The sequence below is a fragment of the Scomber japonicus genome, chromosome 8, assembly GCF_027409825.1.
Source record: "Scomber japonicus isolate fScoJap1 chromosome 8, fScoJap1.pri, whole genome shotgun sequence".
Taxonomy (NCBI): Eukaryota; Metazoa; Chordata; class Actinopteri; order Scombriformes; family Scombridae; genus Scomber; species Scomber japonicus.
The window spans coordinates 16,338,490-16,359,788 of record NC_070585.1 but is presented as its reverse complement, the minus strand read 5'-3'; the positions used below and the strand labels follow the sequence as shown (position 1 = coordinate 16,359,788).

Below are 21,299 nucleotides of genomic sequence, written 5' to 3'. Positions count from 1 at the left end.
GTTTCAGAAAAATAAGTTCAATGCTCGTGTGTGTCAAGTATTAAGTGACTATACGCATAATATCCACATTCCAGACAGATAGTTTAGTCTTGCATGTAAGCAAACAAATGCCCTAGTCCCATCGTAACCCAACATCGCACATCACATTTTTTTTCTAGAACAAATGGCAAAGACGAAATACAGAGTTATCTTGGAAGTTGATTATGCAATACTTTCTGCAATGGTGTGAATTAAATTATTAATATACAGGTATATCACCCTACTGTACATATATTTGTTATGAATGAGCATTTTCTTCTTTTTAGTTTTGACGATTACAAACAGCACGTGATCAGCACCATGGATAGCTACATACACGTGAAAACAAAACCTGCCCAAAAATAATGGCTGATATGTTAACCCATCAATACATTGAAAATAGCTTTACACAACAAAGCAACATATCCACAAAATTGTAATTCTATAACTGAAACTTAGATCGATTCATCTGTTAGTATATAGTCATTTTCACAACATGACACCAAACTATTTTAAAAACTATTTCCATCGAAACCGCATCAATTAGTACACATTGCTCGTCATAAATGTTGTACAATAAGGAGCATTATTCCAATGCAATTATGGTCTTACCTTTTCTTTATTGGGTAAAGTCTGAGTCCTGGTATAAGTGTCCCCTCCGTTAATACTGATCAGCTCCCCATCTACAGGTGGAAACTGCGCGGGGAAAACCACCATGTCACTCTTGAGTGTGTCTGAGCTGAAACACACGTCATACTGCTGAGTAGCTTTAGAGTAAGACCAGCTCCCATCAGGGTGGGTGGTGATCATTGGGGCGCTGTACCTGCTGAAACTGCCGTCTGTCCTGTGACATTTGACAGCTATTAAACTGATGAGGCTCAGTAGAAAGATCGCTGACACCGACACAATGGCGATCAGCAGATACAGGTTTAAATCAGAGAAGCTGTCCTCCTTCACAGGAACATGTCTGAACTGAGTCTGGATGTCAGCTGTGCTTTCAACCACCACCACATCAATAGACACAGTAGCTGACAGGGAGGGTTCTCCGTTATCAGAAACCAACACCACCAAAGGGTGAGTTTTCAGGTCATTGTCACTCATTCTCCTCTTAGTCCTGATCTCCCCGGTGCTGGTTCCGATCCGGAAGAGGTTGTTTCCTTTGGGTTCAGACAGGTGATAAGAAAGCAGCGCATTGTATCCAGAGTCTGCGTCTACAGCCCTGATCTTTGCCACAAAGTATCCCGCTTCAGCAGAATAGGGGATGCTCTCACTGTTAACGGAGCCGTGCTCAGAATAGGGCGCCAGAACAGCTGGATTATTGTCATTTTCATCCAGAATAAAAACATTGACGGTCACGTTGCTGCTGAGCGGAGGAACACCAGAGTCTGTGGCCTGAACTTTAAACTGAAACGTTTTTAACTCCTCAAAGTTAAAAGACTGTAAACTGACTATATCTCCAGTCTCTGAGTTGATATTTACCATTGTAGATAAAGGCAATGAATTACTGTTAATTTCGAGAATTGAGTAGCTCACCTGGGCATTTTGATCGGTGTCTGCGTCAACTGCACTTAGTCTTCTGAGAACAACTCCAACTGGACTGTTCTCCTTTAAAGAAATATTGATCAATGTTTCTGAAAAACGAGGAGCGTTATCATTGACATCCGAAATATAAACTGTAAGGTCGCTGTTGCTCGTGAGAGCAGGGGTCCCATCATCTGTAGCTGTGATGGTGATATTATAGTGTGAAGCACTCTCTCTATCTAGCTCTCCGTCTACCACCAAGGAATAGTAATTTTTGTAATTTGTTTCTAATTTAAAGGGGCTGTCATTTTTAATATCACAACGAACTACTCCATTTTTACCTCCATCTCTGTCCACGACTGACACAAGTGCAACCGCAGTACCTATTTTTTCATCCTCTTTCACGGCATTAATCAGCGATGTTACAAATATTTCTGGGGCATTATCATTTAGATCCACCACCTCTATTAGTACTTTGCACTGTGCTGCCATTGGAGGGGAGCCTTTGTCACTAGCTGTCACGCGGATTTCAAAAGCAAGGTGCTCTTCATAGTCAATCTTCCCCATAACTGTCAACAAACCTGTGTGTTCATCAATTTTAAAAATTTCCAAAATATGATCTTGATCTTTGCTGCTCAGTGAATATGAAATCTCCCCGTTTGGCCCTTCATCGGCGTCTGATGCCGTTACTGTTATAACTGAAGCACCAACCGGTACATTCTCAGTAATACTCGTTTTATACAATGGTTTGGTAAATACTGGGATGTTATCGTTGGTGTCTAAGACGTTTATTATTATCTCTGATGTTCCAGATTTCGGAGGTGTGCCGCCATCCACAGCGGTCAGCGTAAGTTTAATTACAGGCTGTTTTTCTCGGTCTAAAGGTTTCTGGAGAACGAGCTCAGCAGACACACTATCGCCTTTGTTCACTGCTAATGCAAAATGATCATTTGTATTTAGCTTGTACGTACTGATACCATTCTTCCCTGCGTCTGCATCATAGGCCGATAGCACAAGGAATTTGGCCCCAGGTAATGTGTTTTCTGGTATCTCAATACTCTGCGAACTGGTACTGAAAGACGGATAATTGTCATTCACATCCAGAATGTTTATTTCTAAACGATAAAGCTTTAATGGGGAATTTATCACAGCCTCTACGCTCATCGTGCATTTTGTTGCCTTCGCACAGAGCTCCTCTCTGTCTATTCTATCATTGACAAAGAGAATACCAGTCTTAAGATTTACCTCGAAAAATGTTCTCTTTGATCCGGTAACAATCTGAAACATACGAGACTCCAGATCATTTACACTGAGGTTTAGATCCTTGGCTATATTTCCCACAGAAGTCCCCGTATTCACCTCTTCTGAAATGGAATAGGAAAGCTGTCCGGACACAGCTTCCCAGTAACAGTCCAGCAGCACAAATAACACGTACGCCAGCACAGGATTCCTCTTAATTGAAAACATAATCCCACTCGACGTGAAATCAACATAGAAACAAGTTGTGGATGTTATCCGTCGAGAAAAGTCCAGGGAAAACTATGTTCCTTTCATTTGTATTCGTCCACAATGCAGATCATATACGAGTCTTCTCTCTCTGCTTCTGCATCTCTTTGTGTCAAAGCCCAACAAGACATCGTCACTCTCTTAATCTGGGAGGGGCGTCAAAACCTGAGTAAAATCATCTGTGTTATGGTCTATACTGCCTCCCTCTGGCCTTTTACACACATTACATTACAAATAAAAATAAAAAATAATACAGCATTACAAAACCTACGTGTCTGTATTGCTCAACATAAAACTAAATTATTAGAAGACAAACGGGATGCCGGTGAATATCAGACTGTATTCTTGTCATTTTTAATGAAATGGTCAGATTGTCTGTCAATATTTAAGGATTGATGTATGACAACATAAGGGTCTCCACATGTATTTGTGATTGGCATAATATGGCTTTAACTGGAGTATAATCTACATTCAAACAATCCTTACAGCAGAAATCTCAAATGGTCATTGTTGATATGCTCAAAAAAGGTAACTGAAAGGGTACACCTCCAGAATAATTAGAAAGTCACTTAAAATAAATAACTCTCTTCTATAGAAACAGAGGCATGGACTATGAAAAACTACTGCACGCCAACACTGCAAATTGACCAGTTATCAAATGGATGAGTAATCATTGAATTCCATGTAACGGTAGCATTGTCAGAAGAAGAAACAAGGAAGTTACCCTTGACAAGTGACTGAGATTAGTATATAAATTGGTGAAATTAAAAATTGATGACAAATAAATGTGAAAATATTGAATATTAATGTGAAAAACTATGAATATAATGTGTGTGTGTGTGTGTGTGTGTGTGTGTGTGTGTGTGTGTGAGAAACTACAGGACAACACAATCTGATTTTCGAGTAAGACTAGGCAACGCTATCCCCTTGAAATTATGTTTATACACAACTAAACGATTTTCCTAATGATTATATTTGCAGGAAAACTTTCTTTTGAATGAATGAAGCCTTCATGTTCATACCTTACTGCAGTTTTAAGGAGTAAGTCAATGGTCTACAGCACCATGGACAGTGACAATTGTATTAGGATGGAGGAGACTGATTTATCGGTTGTATACGATGACAGATACAAAATATCTCCTTTTTCAAAGCATCCAATACAACAAATTGTAGGAAATCAGTTTTCACAACAATGCATATGTGTAACAATATCTACAAAGAGACAAATAATGAAGGAAAAACTAACAAATGACTAAATACAGGAATAGCAAATAAGGTCATTGTTTAATAACACGTATTGGCTACATTTGTAAGCTGATATAAGCCGATACAAGTGTGCTGCTCTTACCTTTTCTTTGTTCGGTAATGTCTGAGTCCTGGTATAAGTGTCTCCTCCGTTAATACTGATTAGCTCCCCATCTACAGGTGGAAAAGGCCCAGGGAAAACCACCATGTCACTCTTGAGTGTGTCTGAGCTGAAACACACGTCATACTGCTGAGTAGCTTTAGAGTAAGACCAGCTCCCATCAGGGTGGGTGGTGATCATTGGGGCGCTGTACCTGCCGAAACTGCCGTCTGTCCTGTGACATTTGACAGCTATTAAACTGATGAGGCTCAGCAGAAAGATCGCTGACACCGACACAATGGCGATCAGCAGATACAGGTTTAAATCAGAGAAGCTGTCCTCCTTCACAGGAACATGTCTGAACTGAGTCTGGATGTCAGCTGTGCTTTCAACCACCACCACATCAATAGACACAGTAGCTGACAGGGAGGGTTCTCCGTTATCAGAAACCAACACCACCAAGGGGTGAGTTTTCAGGTCATTGTCACTCATTCTCCTCTTAGTCCTGATTTCCCCAGAGCTGGTTCCGATCCGGAAGAGGTTGTTTCCTTTTGGTTCAGACAGGTGATAAGAAAGCAGCGCATTGTATCCAGAGTCTGCGTCTACAGCCCTGATCTTTGCCACAAAGTATCCCGCTTCAGCAGAATAGGGGATGCTCTCACTGTTAACAGAGCCGTGCTCAGAATAGGGCGCCAGAACAGCTGGATTATTGTCATTTTCATCCAAAATAAAAACATTGACGGTCACGTTGCTGCCGAGAGGAGGAACACCAGAGTCTGTGGCCTGAACTTTAAACTGAAACGTTTTTAACTCCTCAAAGTTAAAAGACTGCAAACTGACTATATCTCCAGTCTCTGAGTTGATGTTAATCATTGTAGTTAAAGGTAACGAGTTACTGTTACTTTGTATGAATGAGTAGCTCACCTGACCATTTTGATTTGCATCAGCATCAAGTGCTGTCATTGTTTTAATAACTGATCCTACTGGACTGTTTTCTTTCACATAAACATTAACAAGCGATTCCGAGAACCGAGGAGGGTTGTCATTGACATCAGAGATATGAACAGTCATTATACTGGTGCTGGAAAGAGGTGGAGTCCCTTCATCAGTAGCTATGATAGTGACATTATATTGGGCCATATTCTCTCTATCGAGTGGTCCATCAACTACTAACGAGTAATAGTTTTTATAATTTGTGTCCAATTTAAATGGAGTTTCATTTGAAATGACAGCTTTTACTTCACCGTTCTTCCCTCCATCCTTGTCCAGTACAGAGACAAGTGCAATAGCAGTGCCCACATTCGCATCTTCTTTTACTGTCTTTAGCAGTGATGTTACAGTAATTTCAGGAGCATTGTCATTTTTGTCCAAAACCTCCACCAGCACTTTACAATGAGCAGACATTGGAGGTGTGCCTTTATCACTGGCCTGTGCATGAATCTCAAACGCAGGATTTTCTTCATAGTCGATCTTACCTTTGACTGTAATTTCGCCTGTTTTTGAGTCAATTTCAAATACATCTAAAACATGATCCTGACCCTTACTCCTTAATGAATATTCTATCTCACTGTTTGAACTCTCATCTGCATCAGTTGCATTGAGAGTGATCACTTTAGAGCCTTTTGGCAGGTTTTCATGAATTTGAATCTTGTATAAAGCTTTACTGAAAACGGGAGGATTGTCATTTGTATCTAAAACGTTGATAATAATTTGTGAGGTTCCTGACTTCGATGGATTTCCTCCGTCTACTGAAGCCAGTGTGAGTTTTATAACAGAGTCTTGCTCACGGTCTAAAGATTTCTGCAGCACTAACTCGGCAGACACACTCTCTCCCCCTTTGTGAATTTCTAGAGAGAAATAATCATTCGTACTAAGCGTATATGTACTAACACCGTTCTTGCCAACATCCAAATCTGATGCCTCTATCAGCCCAAATTTCACTCCCGGTAGAGTATTTTCTGAAATGTCAAGTGACTGCAATTGCTCAGAAAAATGTGGTGCATTATCATTTATATCTAATATCGTTACTTCCAAACGATAAAGCTTCAGCGGGTCGTTGATCACGGCTTCTACACTGACAGTACACTTTGTAGCCTTTGCACAGAGCTCTTCTCTGTCTAATCTTTCATTAACATAAAGGACTCCCGTTTTCAGATTCACATCGAAATATTTTCTCTTTGATCCACTAACAATCTGAAACATGCGAGACTCCAAATCCTGGACGTTTAGATTTAGATCTTTGGCGATATTTCCAACAGAAGTTCCCGTATTTACCTCCTCTGAGACGGAATAAGAGAGCTGTCCAGACACCGCTTCCCAACAATAATTCAGCAGCACGACCACAACATATATCCGAAAATGACTCGTTCTTCTTGAGAAAAACATAATTATATCCAGCCCGAAAAAAATAAGAAATCCAAGTCCAACCACTCTCGTCAAACAATATTAAAATCAAAGAACACAAATCCAATTCCTCGCATTTTTATCAGCCAGCGTGGAAATGTTTTCAGTCCGTTCTCTTCGCTCTCTGTCTCTTTGTAACAAAGACCAGAGAGACATCATCATCGTCATCCTCATCCTCTGTTTCTGGGAGGAGTCTTGCACCTCCTGAAATAACGTCCAGATGTCATGGTCTACAGTGTCCCCATGTGGTGATATAAAGGAGTTGCATTCAACCTCTGACAACAACACGGGAATGACTAATCAGCATTGCAAACGCAACAGTTTCGTAAAACTAAGGAGATATTTAACCGTGTTCAACTATGTCAAAATATCACAAGTACTACAATGTGAATTGACCCCACCCCCTCTTTTTAACGTAGTTGTCTTGGTTTCAATCCATACCGATAGAGTTACACTTGTTACAGATGCACCGGGTACAAAGTTACACATCTTAAAATAAATATTACATCACATTTATCAAAATACAGAGAAAGTTGAAGGTATTGATGGGAAATAAACATTGCTCTTGTACTATTTTCCGCATACGAAAAGATGTATGTATTGAAATATATTCCCTAAATGTAATGAAATAGAGTTAACACCATTAATCAACAAAAAACAAAGAACTGCCATAAAACCATAAAACCCCAATAAATGCGAAAAAGGCAATACACTTTTGTGTCATGCTTAAACACATTTTCCTTGGACCGCACACAACAGCGTGTACTTTAGCACCATGGACAGCTACCTACACATTCTGTACAGTGAAAGACACTTAAAAAACTCAAATGCCATTACCTTGGCTCCTGACAGTCGAATTTAAGACAAATTCAAACCCACAAATACATTTAGAAATATGACGCGGAACGTATAAAGTATGTGTATTAGAACTAAATAGATAAATATAAAAATGGAGGGATAATGCTTTAAGCGCCTTTAGACAATAAAATCGCACGAAGTGAGGCACGTTGATTTTACATATTTTGTTTTAAACTTAATATACAAGAACAAAGATGGAGGGGATTTTGTTCACCCACGTCCCCCAAATGTAAAACGATATGAATTGAGACATATTGATTTTTCATAGTTTTCTTACCTTTTCTTTGTTAGGTAAAGTCTGAGTCCTGGTATAAGTGTCTCCTCCGTTAATACTGATCAGCTCCGCATCTACAGGTGGAAACGGCCCGGGGAAAACCACCATGTCACTCTTGAGTGTGTCTGAGCTGAAACACACGTCATACTGCTGAGTAGCTTTAGAGTAAGACCAGCTCCCGTCAGGGTGGGTGGTTATCATTGGGGCGCTGTACCTGCTGAAACTGCCTTCTGTCCTGTGACATTTGACAGCTATTAAACTGATGAGGCTCAGCAGAAAGATCGCTGACACCGACACAATGGCGATCAGCAGATACAGGTTTAAATCAGAGAAGCTGTCCTCCTTCACAGGAACATGTCTGAACTGAGTCTGGATGTCAGCTGTGCTTTCAACCACCACCACATCAATAGACACAGTAGCTGACAGGGAGGGTTCTCCGTTATCAGAAATCAACACCACCAAGGGGTGAGTTTTCAGGTCATTGTCACTCATTCTCCTCTTAGTCCTGATCTCCCCGGTGCTGGTTCCGATCCGGAAGAGGTTGTTTCCTTTGGGCTCAGACAGGTGATAAGAAAGCAGCGCATTGTATCCAGAGTCTGCATCTACAGCCCTGATCTTTGCCACAAAGTATCCTGCTTCAGCAGAATAGGGGATGCTCTCACTGTTAACAGAGCCGTGCTCAGAATAGGGCGCCAGAACAGCTGGATTATTGTCATTTTCATCCAGAATAAAAACGTTGACAGTCACGTTGCTGCTGAGCGGAGGAACACCAGAGTCTGTGGCCTGAACTTTAAATTGAAACGTTTTTAACTCCTCAAAGTTAAAAGACTGTAAACTGACTATATCTCCAGTCTCTGAGTTGATATTTACCATTGTAGTTAACGATAAAGAATTACTGTTACTTTGTATGAATGAGTAGCTTACCTGACCGTTTTCTTTGATATCAGCATCAAGTGCTGTTACGGTTTTAATAACTGATCCTACTGGACTGTTTTCTTTCACATAAACATTAATAAGCGGCTCCGAGAACCTAGGCGCGTTGTCATTGACATCAGAGACGTGAACAGTCACTATACTGGTGCTGGAGAGAGGTGGAGTCCCTTCATCAGTAGCTATGATAGTGATATTATACTGGGCCTTAGTCTCTCTATCGAGCGGTCCATCAACTACTAATGAGTAATAGTTTTTATAATTTGTGTCTAATTTAAATGGAGTTTCATTTGAAATGACAGCTTTTACTTCACCGTTCTTCCCTCCATCCTTGTCCAGTACAGAGACAAGTGCAATCGCAGTGCCGACTTCAGCGTCCTCCTTTACTGTGTTTAATAGTGACGTCACAGTAATCTCAGGAGCATTGTCATTTATGTCCAAAACCTCTACCAGCACTTTACAATCAGTAGACATTGGAGGTGTGCCTTTATCACTGGCCTGTGCGTGAATCTCAAACGCAGGATTTTCTTCATAGTCGATCTTACCTTTGACTGTAATTGCACCTGTTTGAGAATCAATTTGAAATAAATCTAAAACATGATCCTGACCTTTACTTCTCAATGAATATTCTATCTCACTGTTTAAACCCTCATCTGCGTCTGTCGCATTCAAGATTAACACTGTCTTTCCTACTGGTAAGTTTTCAGAAATCCGTGCTTTGTACAATGAACTACTGAAAACCGGAGAGTTATCGTTATTGTCTAAAACATTGATAACAATTTGAGATGTCCCTGATTTGGGTGGATTTCCGCCATCGACAGCAGTCACTGTAAGTTTAACAGTGTTTTGTTTTTCTCTGTCTAAAGCTTTCTGAAGCACAAGCCGCGCAGATACACTCTCTCCCCCTTTGTGAACCTCTATAGAAAAATACTCATTCGGACTTATCTTGTATGTACTAACATCATTCTTACCAACATCGAGGTCTGACGCCCCAATAAATCCAAATTTCCCTCCTGGCACAGTACTCTCGGCAATGTTAAGAGACTGCAAATTCTCCGGGAAATAAGGTGCATTATCATTTATATCGACTATATTTATCTCCAAACGATAAAGCTTCAGGGGACTGTTGATCACGGCCTCTACACTGAGAGTACATTTTGTAGCCTTCGCACAGAGCTCCTCGCGGTCGATTCTTTCATTCACATAAAGGACTCCCGTTTTCAGATTTACATCGAAATATTTTCGTTTTGATCCGCTGACAATCTGAAACATACGCGCCTCCAAGTCGTTAACATTAAGGTTTAGATCTTTGGCGAGATTTCCCACAGAGGTCCCCGGGTTTACCTCCTCAGACACCGAGTAAGAGAGCTGTCCAGATACCGCTTCCCAACAACAATCCAAGAGAACAACGACTATATAAATCCCAAAAGGGCTCCATATCCTCCGCGTCGACATGTTTGTATCCAGCCTGAACAAAGCATAAAGATTCCCGTCTCAAGAATCCCCTCTATTCATTGAGGATGATCGCACAATTCCAGGATCCAGTGTCTTTTCTTTTTAAGGGGCAACAAACAGACAATAAATGATCACCACACAATTCACTCTTGCACTGCGTCTCTTTGTAACAAAGCCCCGAGAAACATCATCATCCTCTGAATCTGGGAGGAGCCTGAAGCCTTTAAGAGGAACATCAAAATGTGATGGTCTACGATGTCCCCTTGTGGTCATATGAAACAACTACATTCATCACAAATTCAGACAAACCACCTTAAGTATCCCCAACTGTGAAGTCCACACACAGCTAATAGGAAGTTATAACTCATACGACATTAACAGTTATAAATGAACTTTATTCAGTTATTCTCTGTAACCATATAATTAAAAACAAACAAACTAAACTAAATTAAAATGCATGTACAAAATACTTTTCTTTTACACCTTCATCTACTCTACAGACGTTTATACCTACATCCTTTGCTCTAATACAAGGTAATTAAATTATCTAAAGAAATATATTTTTTAATTTTGATGAAACCTTATGTGCATAATTTATATCAGTAAATATACTTAGCTGTAGTTGTGATGAAGTATTAGTTTCTCACCTTCCACACATTGTGGCGCTACTTTCAGCACCATGGACAACGACACATTGCAATACTGCTCTCGAAGAATAAAGTAGAAGTTTTATTGTTAACCTCAACATTGTAATTACTTTGGTTTATGTATCCTTGCAAATTTAAAACTAAACACGTTTAGTGAATGTATATTTGTTGAAAAGTAGTATTTTCAATTAATATTTAAGAGAAGTAGACGGTCTTTTTCGCACTTTATGTGTAAGAATAAAAACACGGACTAACAATAATGATATAAATGATAATATGATGAATAATAATATGAACACATACATTGTTGTTTTCGTATTTCTCTTACCTTTTCTTTATTGGGTAAAGTCTGAGTCCTGGTATAAGTGTCTCCTCCGTTAATACTGATTAGCTCCCCATCTCCAGGTGGAAACTGCGCGGGGAAAACCACCATGTCACTCTTGAGTGTGTCTGAGCTGAAACACACGTCATACTGCTGAGTAGCTTTAGAGTAAGACCAGCTTCCATCAGGGTGGGTGGTGATCATTGGGGCGCTGTACCTGCTGAAACTGCCGTCTGTCCTGTGACATTTGACAGCTATTAAACTGATGAGGCTCAGCAGAAAGATCGCTGACACCGACACAATGGCGATCAGCAGATACAGGTTTAAATCAGAGAAGCTGTCCTCCTTCACAGGAACATGTCTGAACTGAGTCTGGATGTCAGCTGTGCTTTCAACCACCACCACATCAATAGACACAGTAGCTGACAGGGAGGGTTCTCCGTTATCAGAAACCAACACTACCAAGGGGTGAGTTTTCAGGTCATTGTCACTCATTCTCCTCTTAGTCCTGATTTCCCCGGTACTGGTTCCGATCCGGAAGAGGTTGTTCCCTTTGGGCTCAGACAGGTGATAAGAAAGCAGCGCATTGTATCCAGAGTCTGCATCTACAGCCCTGATCTTTGCCACAAAGTATCCCGCTTCAGCAGAATAGGGGATGCTCTCACTGTTAACAGAGCCGTGCTCAGAATAGGGTGCCAGAACAGCTGGATTATTGTCATTTTCATCCAGAATAAAAACATTGACAGTCACGTTGCTGCTGAGCGGAGGAACACCAGAGTCTGTGGCCTGAACTTTAAACTGAAACGTTTTTAACTCCTCAAAGTTAAAAGACTGCAAACTGACTATATCTCCAGTCTCTGAGTTGATATTTACCATTGTAGTTAACGATAAAGAATTACTGTTACTTTGTATGAATGAGTAGCTTACCTGACCGTTTTCATTGATATCAGCATCAAGTGCTGTTACGGTTTTAATAACTGATCCTACTGGACTGTTTTCTTTTACATAAACATTAACGAGAGGCTCCGAGAAGCGAGGAGGGTTGTCATTGACATCAGAGACGTGAACAGTCACTATACTGGTGCTGGAGAGAGGTGGAGTCCCTTCATCAGTAGCTATGATAGTGATATTATACTGGGCCTTAGTCTCTCTATCAAGCGGTCCATCAACTACTAACGAGTAATAGTTTCTATAATTTGTGTCCAATTTAAATGGAGTTTCATTTGAAATGACAGCTTTTACTTCACCGTTCTTCCCTCCATCACTGTCCAGTACAGAGACAAGTGCAATAGCAGTGCCGACTTCAGCGTCCTCCTTTACTGTGTTTAATAGTGACGTCACAGTAATCTCAGGAGCATTGTCATTTATGTCCAAAACCTCTACCAGCACTTTACAACGAGCCGATATTGGAGATTGACCTTTATCACTGGCCTCTGCATGAATTTCAAAAGCAGGATTTTCTTCATAGTCGATCTTACCTTTGACTGTAATTGCACCTGTTTGAGAATCAATTTGAAATAAATCTAAAACATGATCCTGACCTTTACTTCTCAATGAATATTCTATCTCACTGTTTAAACCCTCATCTGCGTCTGTCGCATTCAAAATAATCACTGTTTTACCAACTGGTAGGTTTTCAGAAATCCGTGCTTTGTACAATGAACTACTGAAAACCGGAGCATTGTCGTTAATGTCTAAAACATTGATAACAATTTGAGATGTCCCTGATTTGGGTGGATTTCCGCCATCGACAGCAGTCACTGTAAGTTTAACAGTGTTTTGTTTTTCTCTGTCTAAAGCTTTCTGAAGAACAAGCTCGGCAGATACACTCTCTCCCCCTTTGTGAACCTCTATAGAAAAATACTCATTCGGACTTATCTTGTATGTACTAACATCATTCTTACCAACATCGAGGTCTGACGCCCCAATAAATCCAAATTTCCCTCCTGGTACAGCAATCTCTGTAATGTTAAGAGACTGCAAATTCTCCGGGAAATAAGGTGCATTATCATTTATATCGACTATATTTATCTCCAAACGATAAAGCTTCAGGGGACTGTTGATCATGGCCTCTACACTGAGAGTACATTTTGTAGCCTTCGCACAGAGCTCCTCGCGGTCGATTCTTTCATTCACATAAAGGACTCCCGTTTTCAGATTTACATCGAAATATTTTCGTTTTGATCCGCTGACAATCTGAAACATACGCGCCTCCAAGTCGTTAATATTAAGGTTTAGATCTTTGGCGATATTTCCCACAGAGGTCCCCGGGTTTACCTCCTCAGACACCGAGTAAGAGAGCTGTCCAGATACCGCTTCCCAACAACAATCCAAGAGAACAACGACTATATAAATCCCAAAAGGGCTCCATATCCTCCACGTCGACATGTTTGTATCCAGCCTGAACAAAGCATAAAGATTCCCGTCTCAAAAATCCCCTCTATTCATTGAGGATGATCGCACAATTCCAGGATCCAGTGTCTTTTCTTTTTAAGGGGCAACAAACAGACAATAAATGATCGTCACACAAGTCACTCGTTCACTGCGTCTCTTTGTAACAAAGCCCCGAGAAACATCATCCTCTGAATCTGGGAGGAGCCTGGAGCCTTTAAGAGGAACATCAAAATGTGATGGTCTACGATGTCCCCGTGTGGTCATATGAAACAACTACATTCACCACAAATTCAGACAAACCACCTTAAGTATCCCCGACTGTGAAGTCCACACACAGCTAATAGGAAGTTATAAATCATACGACATTAACAATTATAAATGAACTTTATTCAGTTATCCCCTGTCACCATAGAATTAAAAACAAACAAACTAAACTTAATTAAAATGCATGTACAAAATACTTTTCTTTTACACCTTCATCTACTCTACAGACGTTTATACCTACATCCTTTGCTCTAATACAACAAGGTAATTCAATTATCCAGAGAAATATATTTTTAAATTGTGATGAAACCTGATGTGCATAATTTATTATATTATTAAATATACTTAGCTATAATTGTGAGATGTTTGGTCGATGAAGTATTAGTTTCTTTCCTTCCAGACAACATTGTGGCGCTACTTTCAGCACCATGGACAACGACACATTGCAATACTGCTCTCGAAGAATAAAGTAGAAGTTTTATTGTTAACCTCAACATTGTAATTACTTTGGTTTATGTATCCATGCAAATTTAAAACTGAACACGTTTAGTTAATGTATATTTGTTGAAAAGTAGTATTTTCAATTAATATTTAAGAAAAATAGACGATCTTTTTTGTAATTTATGTGTGAGAATAAAAACACGGACTAACAATAATGATATAAATGATAATATGATGAATAATAATATGAACACATACATTGTTGTTTTCGTATTTCTCTTACCTTTTCTTTATTGGGTAAAGTCTGAGTCCTGGTATAAGTGTCTCCTCCATTAATACTGATCAGCTCCCCATCTCCAGGTGGAAACTGCGCGGGGAAAACCACCATGTCACTCTTGAGTGTGTCTGAGCTGAAACACACGTCATACTGCTGAGTAGCTTTAGAGTAAGACCAGCTCCCGTCAGGGTGGGTGGTGATCATTGGGGCGCTGTACCTGCCGAAACTGCCGTCTGTCCTGTGACATTTGACAGCTAGTAAACTGATGAGGCTCAGCAGAAAGATCGCTGACACTGACACAATGGCGATCAGCAGATACAGGTTTAAATCAGAGAAGCTGTCCTCCTTCACAGGAACATGTCTGAACTGAGTCTGGATGTCAGCTGTGCTTTCAACCACCACCACATCAATAGACACAGTAGCTGACAGGGAGGGTTCTCCGTTATCAGAAACCAAGACTACCAAGGGGTGAGTTTTCAGGTCATTGTCACTCATTCTCCTCTTAGTCCTGATCTCCCCGGTGCTGGTTCCGATCCGGAAGAGGTTGTTCCCTTTGGGTTCAGACAGGTGATAAGAAAGCAGCGCGTTGTATCCAGAGTCTGCGTCTACAGCCCTGATCTTTGCCACAAAGTATCCCGCTTCAGCAGAATAGGGGATGCTCTCACTGTTAACGGAGCCGTGCTCAGAATAGGGTGCCAGAACAGCTGGATTATTGTCATTTTCATCCAGAATAAAAACATTGACAGTCACGTTGCTGCTGAGAGGAGGAACACCAGAGTCTGTGGCCTGAACTTTAAACTGAAACGTTTTTAACTCCTCAAAGTTAAAAGACTGCAAACTCACTATATCTCCTGTCTCTGAATTGATATTTACCATTGTAGATAACGGTAACGAGTTACTGTTGCTCTGCAATAATGAGTAGCTCACCTGGCTGTTCTGGTCAGTGTCAGCATCAGTTGCAGTTACCCTTTTAATAACTGCTCCTACTGGTCTGTTCTCATTTACATAAACATTAAGCACAGGCTTCGAGAAAAGAGGCGCGTTGTCATTGACATCAGAAACGTGAATAGAAACTACACTCGTGCTGGAGAGAGCCGGGGTGCCTTTATCAGTGGCGACTATACTGACATTATAGTTAGAGGCAGTCTCTCTATCCAAAGGCCCATCAACTAACAAAGAATAATAATTTTTGTAGTTTGTTTCAAGTTTAAGTGGAACCTCATTTTGAATTTGGATGTTCACATAACCATTTAGTCCATCATCTTTATCGAGGACTGATACAAGTGCAACTACGGTACCTATATTTGAGTCCTCTTTCACTGTGTTATGCAGTGACGTAATGGTGATCTCAGGAGCATTGTCATTTTGGTCCACGACTTCTACCAGCACTTTACAATGAGCTGACATCGGAGGCTGACCTTTATCACTGGCCTCCACGCGTATCTCAAAAGCCTTTCTTTCTTCAAAGTTTATTTTGCCTTTTACCTTAATGACACCCGTTTGACTTTCAATTTCAAAGATATCAAGTACGTGATTTTGATCTTTGCTTCTTAATGAATACACAATCTCGCTGTTCAGGCCCTCATCTGCATCGGTGGCGTTCACAGCGATTACTGGTGTGCCCAGGGGTGTGTTTTCGGTAATCTTTATCTTATACAAAGATTCACTGAATATCGGAATATTATCATTATTGTCTAAAACATTGATAACAAGCTGTGAGGTGCCTGATTTCGGAGGAGTGCCTCCATCTACAGCGGTCAGTGTCATTGTGATCACAGGCTGCTTCTCTCTGTCTAAAGCTTTCTTCAGCACTAACTCAGTAGACACACTATCGCCTGCTTTGTGCACAGCCAAAGAGAAATGTTCATTGTGGCTTAATTTGTAAGTATTGACCCCATTTCTCCCCACATCTGCATCGGTTGCTTCTGATAATGCGAATTTCACTCCTGGTAAAGTACTCTCTGCTATATACAAATTTTGCGTTTTGGTGGTAAACAAAGGCGCATTGTCATTTACATCTAAAATGTCTATGTCAATGCGATAAAGCTTCAAAGGGTTATTTATCACTGCCTCTACACTGACCGAGCATTTAAGTTCCTCTGCGCAAAGCTCCTCTCTGTCCATTCTCTCACTGACATACAGTACACCAGTCTTTAGATTTACCTCGAAAAAACTTCTCTTTGATCCAGTTACAATCTGAAACATGCGGGTTTTCAAGTCCTGTAAATTAACATTGAGATCCTTTGCGATGTTTCCAACGGGGGTCCCCGTGTTTACCTCCTCTGAAACGGAATAGGAAAGCTGCCCAGACACCGTTTGCCAGTAACAATTCAATAGAAAAAGCCATAGATATATCCCGAAATAGCTCCATCTACAAGGTGAAGACATACTTCTGTCCAATGTGAAGAAAACATACATTAAAAAAAAAGAAAATCCAACTGCGGTCAAATGTTTTAGACACTATGAAAGATAAGCTTTGGATACAGAGGGAATATAGCGTGCTTGTTCCACCGTCCTCTATCTCTTTATAACAAAGACTGAAGAAATGTCCCTATAGCCTGGGAACGGGAGGGGCCTAGATGTATCACAGGGAGGCGCTGACTCTGATGGATCAACAGCGGCGCTACGTGGTAAAAGAAGCAATGTGCACAGAGTAGTGGATATGTGTTGTTGCTTCTTAAGGACTCACTGGAGCTATAAAAACCACCAAAAACATGAACAAGAAAAAAAGTCATAATTATATGTGCTCTTCAACAGCCTAACTGATATAATAGAAAAACTGCATTTTCTTTTATGTAGCTTTAAATTACTTTTCAGAACCAATAACATGCTCTGAGTATAAAAGTTTTTCTTCCTGTCTGCAGGTGCGCTAACTCTGCCAAAATTCATATTTGTACATGAATGCAATGCGATGTAGAAATTAATTATACATTTTCCTCCCACTGCGCCCCTATCTCCTTTTCTCTGTGTTTTCCTGTTATCCCCGTGGGCAACTGATGAATTTAATTGCATGAACACAGGAGGGATAGACGTATGCTGCGCTGTATTTTGGTGTATTTTGGTGTTCCTCCGCATTTCCACAGAGACGGTAGTCATGAGGTTATGAACATTCCCTCGTTTGTAATCCCAGGATTAAGCCCTGGATTCAGAAACCCCTGTCCCATTTCCATTCTGTAAGAAACATGATTTGATTTGAAAATGTTAATAACTATCACACACTGAGCCGCAGTCGAGTGTTAACCCATAAATGCAATAATAATAATAGTTCACAAACAATGACTTCTATACTTCATTTTCCTAATATATGGCAAAATAAATATTCTATCTATATTGACATTGAGTGGATAGCACGTGTTTGTTATGTACATCCATCTAAGTACACAAAGACCAAATGAACCATCAGACCCAGACAGCCCATGATGATTCATGGTTTATTTGTAGGTCACAGTCTATATTGCTCCAACCTCAAAGGACTCCAGTCTGGATTATCTTTCTCATAAACATAACACACATTGACCACTGATGTTACAGTTTACTCAACAGTATAAAGTTAATTCATCCTTTTTAAAAATTGGAAACACTGGAAATTCTGATTTGTGGCCTGCTGACACTGTGACTTTATTTTATATTCTAAATGGGCAGGTCAGTGTATATTAAACACACTATTTGTCAGATTTCCATAAAGTAATAAACCAAAACTACGATGGCACACATTAATTTAGTAATTGCATAGCCTAAACACAGTATATGGATGATATCAGAGGCTGCAGTATTTAATCTACACTGAGAGCTAAGTCAGGGCCTTTTACAGAGTATGCTCATTTGGCCATGTGGAGGAAACACTGATTGTTTAACAAAGGTGCAAACAACACTAAAGACACTGAGCTGCCACATACAGCTTCACAGGGAAATATCATAAGAGGGGTCCATAAATCAATCAGTAGCTCTGTGTGCACTTATGCAGAAACAATAACTGATGCACGCATATACCTTGAATTGTGAAAGCTCTAGTTTATTGGATTAACCAAGCATTCAAAATTTTAATCATGGACTCTGTATGTATGCATTGATGGAAATCACATTTCCTGAGGATATGATAATTGAATTTGCTGAATAATTAATAGTGAATAAATAGTGGTTAAGAAAGATACACAGTGTTTTCTCCCTGAACACAGGGAGCTGTGTAAATAAATATAGTGGTTAAATTAATGTGTGGCTATTAACCTGCTTCTTTGTCTGTTTGCCCATCACGTGATATAGGAGAAACAGTTGGGAGCACCAAGAGCAGTGTGACGAGAGGAGGGGAGTGAGCAGTGAGCAGTACATGAGGGGAGTGGTGGGCACAGGTGGAAGCAGTGGCTAGCTATTTTTTAAGGTGTGTTAATGCATTAACACAGGACTACCACCACACACAGTCACCAAATTAGCAACTGTATCTCCTCCATACTGATTTAATAATTTTCAAAGCCAACAGCTGTGTATGTGTGTGTGTGTGTGTGTGCTTGAGAGTAAGTGTGTGTTATGAGGGCGTGTACTGTAGTGTTCATCTGTGTGTGAGTAGATGGGGGAAGGGTGCTATCTGAACATGCTCCAAGGCGAGTCCCCCCCCCCCCCTCTCTCTCCTTCTGCACAGCTCTCGTCTCTATAGCAACACCATCTCAGGAACAGACATGATGCATGTGTGCATGCACACACACACACACAGAGAAACACACTAACACACAAGCCTATGGGTTTATTTTTCAAAAGGCAGGATATAGTACAAAAAGTAACACACCAGAAAGTAACACACTAGAATCTGTACCCTCTTCCGTATTTTTATCTGCCACTGCTCATTTCAATGCTGCCTTTTCATCTCACTGAATGAATAAGATCACATCATAGTGACAGGCACACACAAACACACACATACACTTACCCACCCACCCAAGCAAACACAAACCACACTCCTCTGCATACCAGACCAGGCTGTCCATGGTTGCAGTTGGACTGCTCATGCATTGGTAATGTTGCACTGCAGCAGCATATTCACTATGACAGATTCACTTCAGCAGCAGCGCCTGCTTCTCTTTCCACCCCCACACCACACTGATAGCCTGACCTTTTCATTCAACCATGCCCAGCCCACTGTACCCTCTCTGGGCCAGGCCTCTGGAGACCACCCCCACTCCTGCAGTCCGCACACTATATCCTTCTTCATGTGACAGGATACTGATGTCATGGTGCTGTTTTTTGTGTGGAGTAGAGCTCATTAGGGCACAAGGGGGCAACCTACTCCTTGTGCATGTTTTAATCTTCATTCACATGTATCATAGTCATTGCACTGATCGATAATTTATGTCTGCTGATGTGATTAACCAAATTCATTGTTTTAAAAATAAATTGGTGATTATAAAGAGCTGTGACAGCTGTGACTAGATCCTTACCTAACTGCAGTAGTGTACTAATGACTGAGATTATCTGATAAAACAAAGGACATACAGAGAGATAAAGAAGTAATAGATTGGCATAATGTAATAGAAACAGTCCATAGGGAACCACAGGAAACATGGGCAAGTGAAAAAACAGCAGAGAATTAAATCAATTAAGTCAGAGGGAAGACAGAAAAGGAAATGGTACTTGGAGTATAAAGAAATCTAAAAATACCAGAAAATGTCCTGACTTTTTCATGAGGACATAGTTTCCAAATGGGAGAATTACCTCCATATCTAACATAAGACACAGATGTTTTAAAATATTAAAATTTGTTTTTAGTGGTGGATTTATGAAACCCTATAGATTATCCATAAACTAAAAATCCATCGACTCACACTGCACTCATACCCTAACCATTTATACATGAACATGCACACAAAAATCCTCTATGACATAATTTATGGTAGATAGAAAGAGAGAGAGGGACAGGTGGGGGCAAAGATGAATCCCTCCTAGTATTTAATCCAACTACCACTTAATCATTTATTTCCAAATCTGAGCTATCCTCCACTGGTTGCTGGAATAAGTAGGACAGGGGCGGGTCTAGGGAAACATGAGCCGGAACAAGATGAAAACCAGGACACAGCAATATGGAGCATGCCCAAACACACACATGCACATACCCCAGAGATAAAAATAGAAGCACACCAACACAGTGTTCACTCATTTGGAAAGTAATGCCCAAAAAATCATATAATTAGTTACTCTACTGTGAAACAACAGGCAGGGGACAGCGTACTATTGTTGCTGAATGTTCATTTGATGCTGTCATGAGGTGCCCAGATGGGGAGACATTGCTGATGTAACATTGTAATTTGTACCGTTGTACATACCCAATATTCTTAATTAATTTTATACAATACTTTTTATACATATGTACAGTTTCTGAGCAACTGTCACATATAATATACTGTTTTAGCCTATTTTAAGCTGTAATGGTGAGTCTAGAATAATCAGTGTGGGGGTTAGCTGCTGGAGGAAATTATCAGGGTTTGTGTAATTTGTGTGTGTGTGTGTGTGTGTCACAAGTGTCTGTGTGCATAAGAGAGGTGTGAGAGAAATAGACAGAAATGGAAAGAGAAAAAACAAAGAGATGATGTGTGTCTGTGCATGAATTTCCTTCATATATAGTAGTTCAGGGAGCTTGTCTTATTTTGTTTATTCTATAA

General features: G+C 40.3%; 3 protein-coding genes across 3 annotated transcripts; all 3 read right to left on the bottom strand.

Moving 5' to 3' along the window:
- Positions 1 to 618: 618 nt before the first annotated feature.
- Positions 619 to 3,006, bottom strand: LOC128363137 (protocadherin alpha-8-like). Its single transcript, XM_053324061.1, has one exon. It carries the CDS (start codon positions 3,004 to 3,006, stop codon positions 619 to 621), a length of 2,388 nt encoding a protein of 795 aa, XP_053180036.1.
- A 1,291-nt stretch (positions 3,007 to 4,297) lies between these two features.
- LOC128362749 (protocadherin Fat 4-like) lies at positions 4,298 to 13,667 on the bottom strand. The gene is made up of 5 exons (XM_053323598.1): positions 11,261 to 13,667; positions 10,958 to 11,012; positions 7,929 to 10,323; positions 6,821 to 6,863; positions 4,298 to 6,702 (listed from the first exon to the last, which is right to left on the bottom strand). Exons 1-5 carry the CDS (start codon positions 13,665 to 13,667, stop codon positions 4,298 to 4,300), a joined length of 7,305 nt encoding a protein of 2,434 aa, XP_053179573.1.
- A 143-nt stretch (positions 13,668 to 13,810) lies between these two features.
- Positions 13,811 to 19,907, bottom strand: LOC128362748 (protocadherin alpha-3-like). Its single transcript, XM_053323595.1, has 3 exons — positions 19,789 to 19,907; positions 14,637 to 17,026; positions 13,811 to 13,878 (listed from the first exon to the last, which is right to left on the bottom strand). The coding sequence occupies exons 1-3, from the start codon at positions 19,905 to 19,907 to the stop codon at positions 13,811 to 13,813; spliced, it is 2,577 nt and encodes an 858-aa protein (XP_053179570.1).
- Between the last annotated feature and the right edge of the window lie 1,392 nt (positions 19,908 to 21,299).

Coding starts and splice junctions, on each gene's coding strand:
- LOC128362748 (XM_053323595.1), bottom strand. CDS start 19,907: ATGAGCTCTACTCCACACAAAAAACAGCACCATGACATCAGTATCCTG. Junction 17,027..19,788: donor AGAGGCCTGGCCCAGAGAGG/GTACAGTGGGCT, acceptor TTCACCTTGTAG/ATGGAGCTATTTCGGGATAT. Junction 13,879..14,636: donor AGAAATACGAAAACAACAAT/GTATGTGTTCAT, acceptor TAAAGGCTCCAG/GCTCCTCCCAGATTCAGAGG.
- LOC128363137 (XM_053324061.1), bottom strand. CDS start 3,006: ATGTTTTCAATTAAGAGGAATCCTGTGCTGGCGTACGTGTTATTTGTG.
- LOC128362749 (XM_053323598.1), bottom strand. CDS start 13,667: ATGTCGACGTGGAGGATATGGAGCCCTTTTGGGATTTATATAGTCGTT. Junction 11,013..11,260: donor AGAAATACGAAAACAACAAT/GTATGTGTTCAT, acceptor CTTCGAGAGCAG/TATTGCAATGTGTCGTTGTC. Junction 6,864..7,928: donor CTTTACCTAACAAAGAAAAG/GTAAGAAAACTA, acceptor TAAAAATGCGAG/GAATTGGATTTGTGTTCTTT.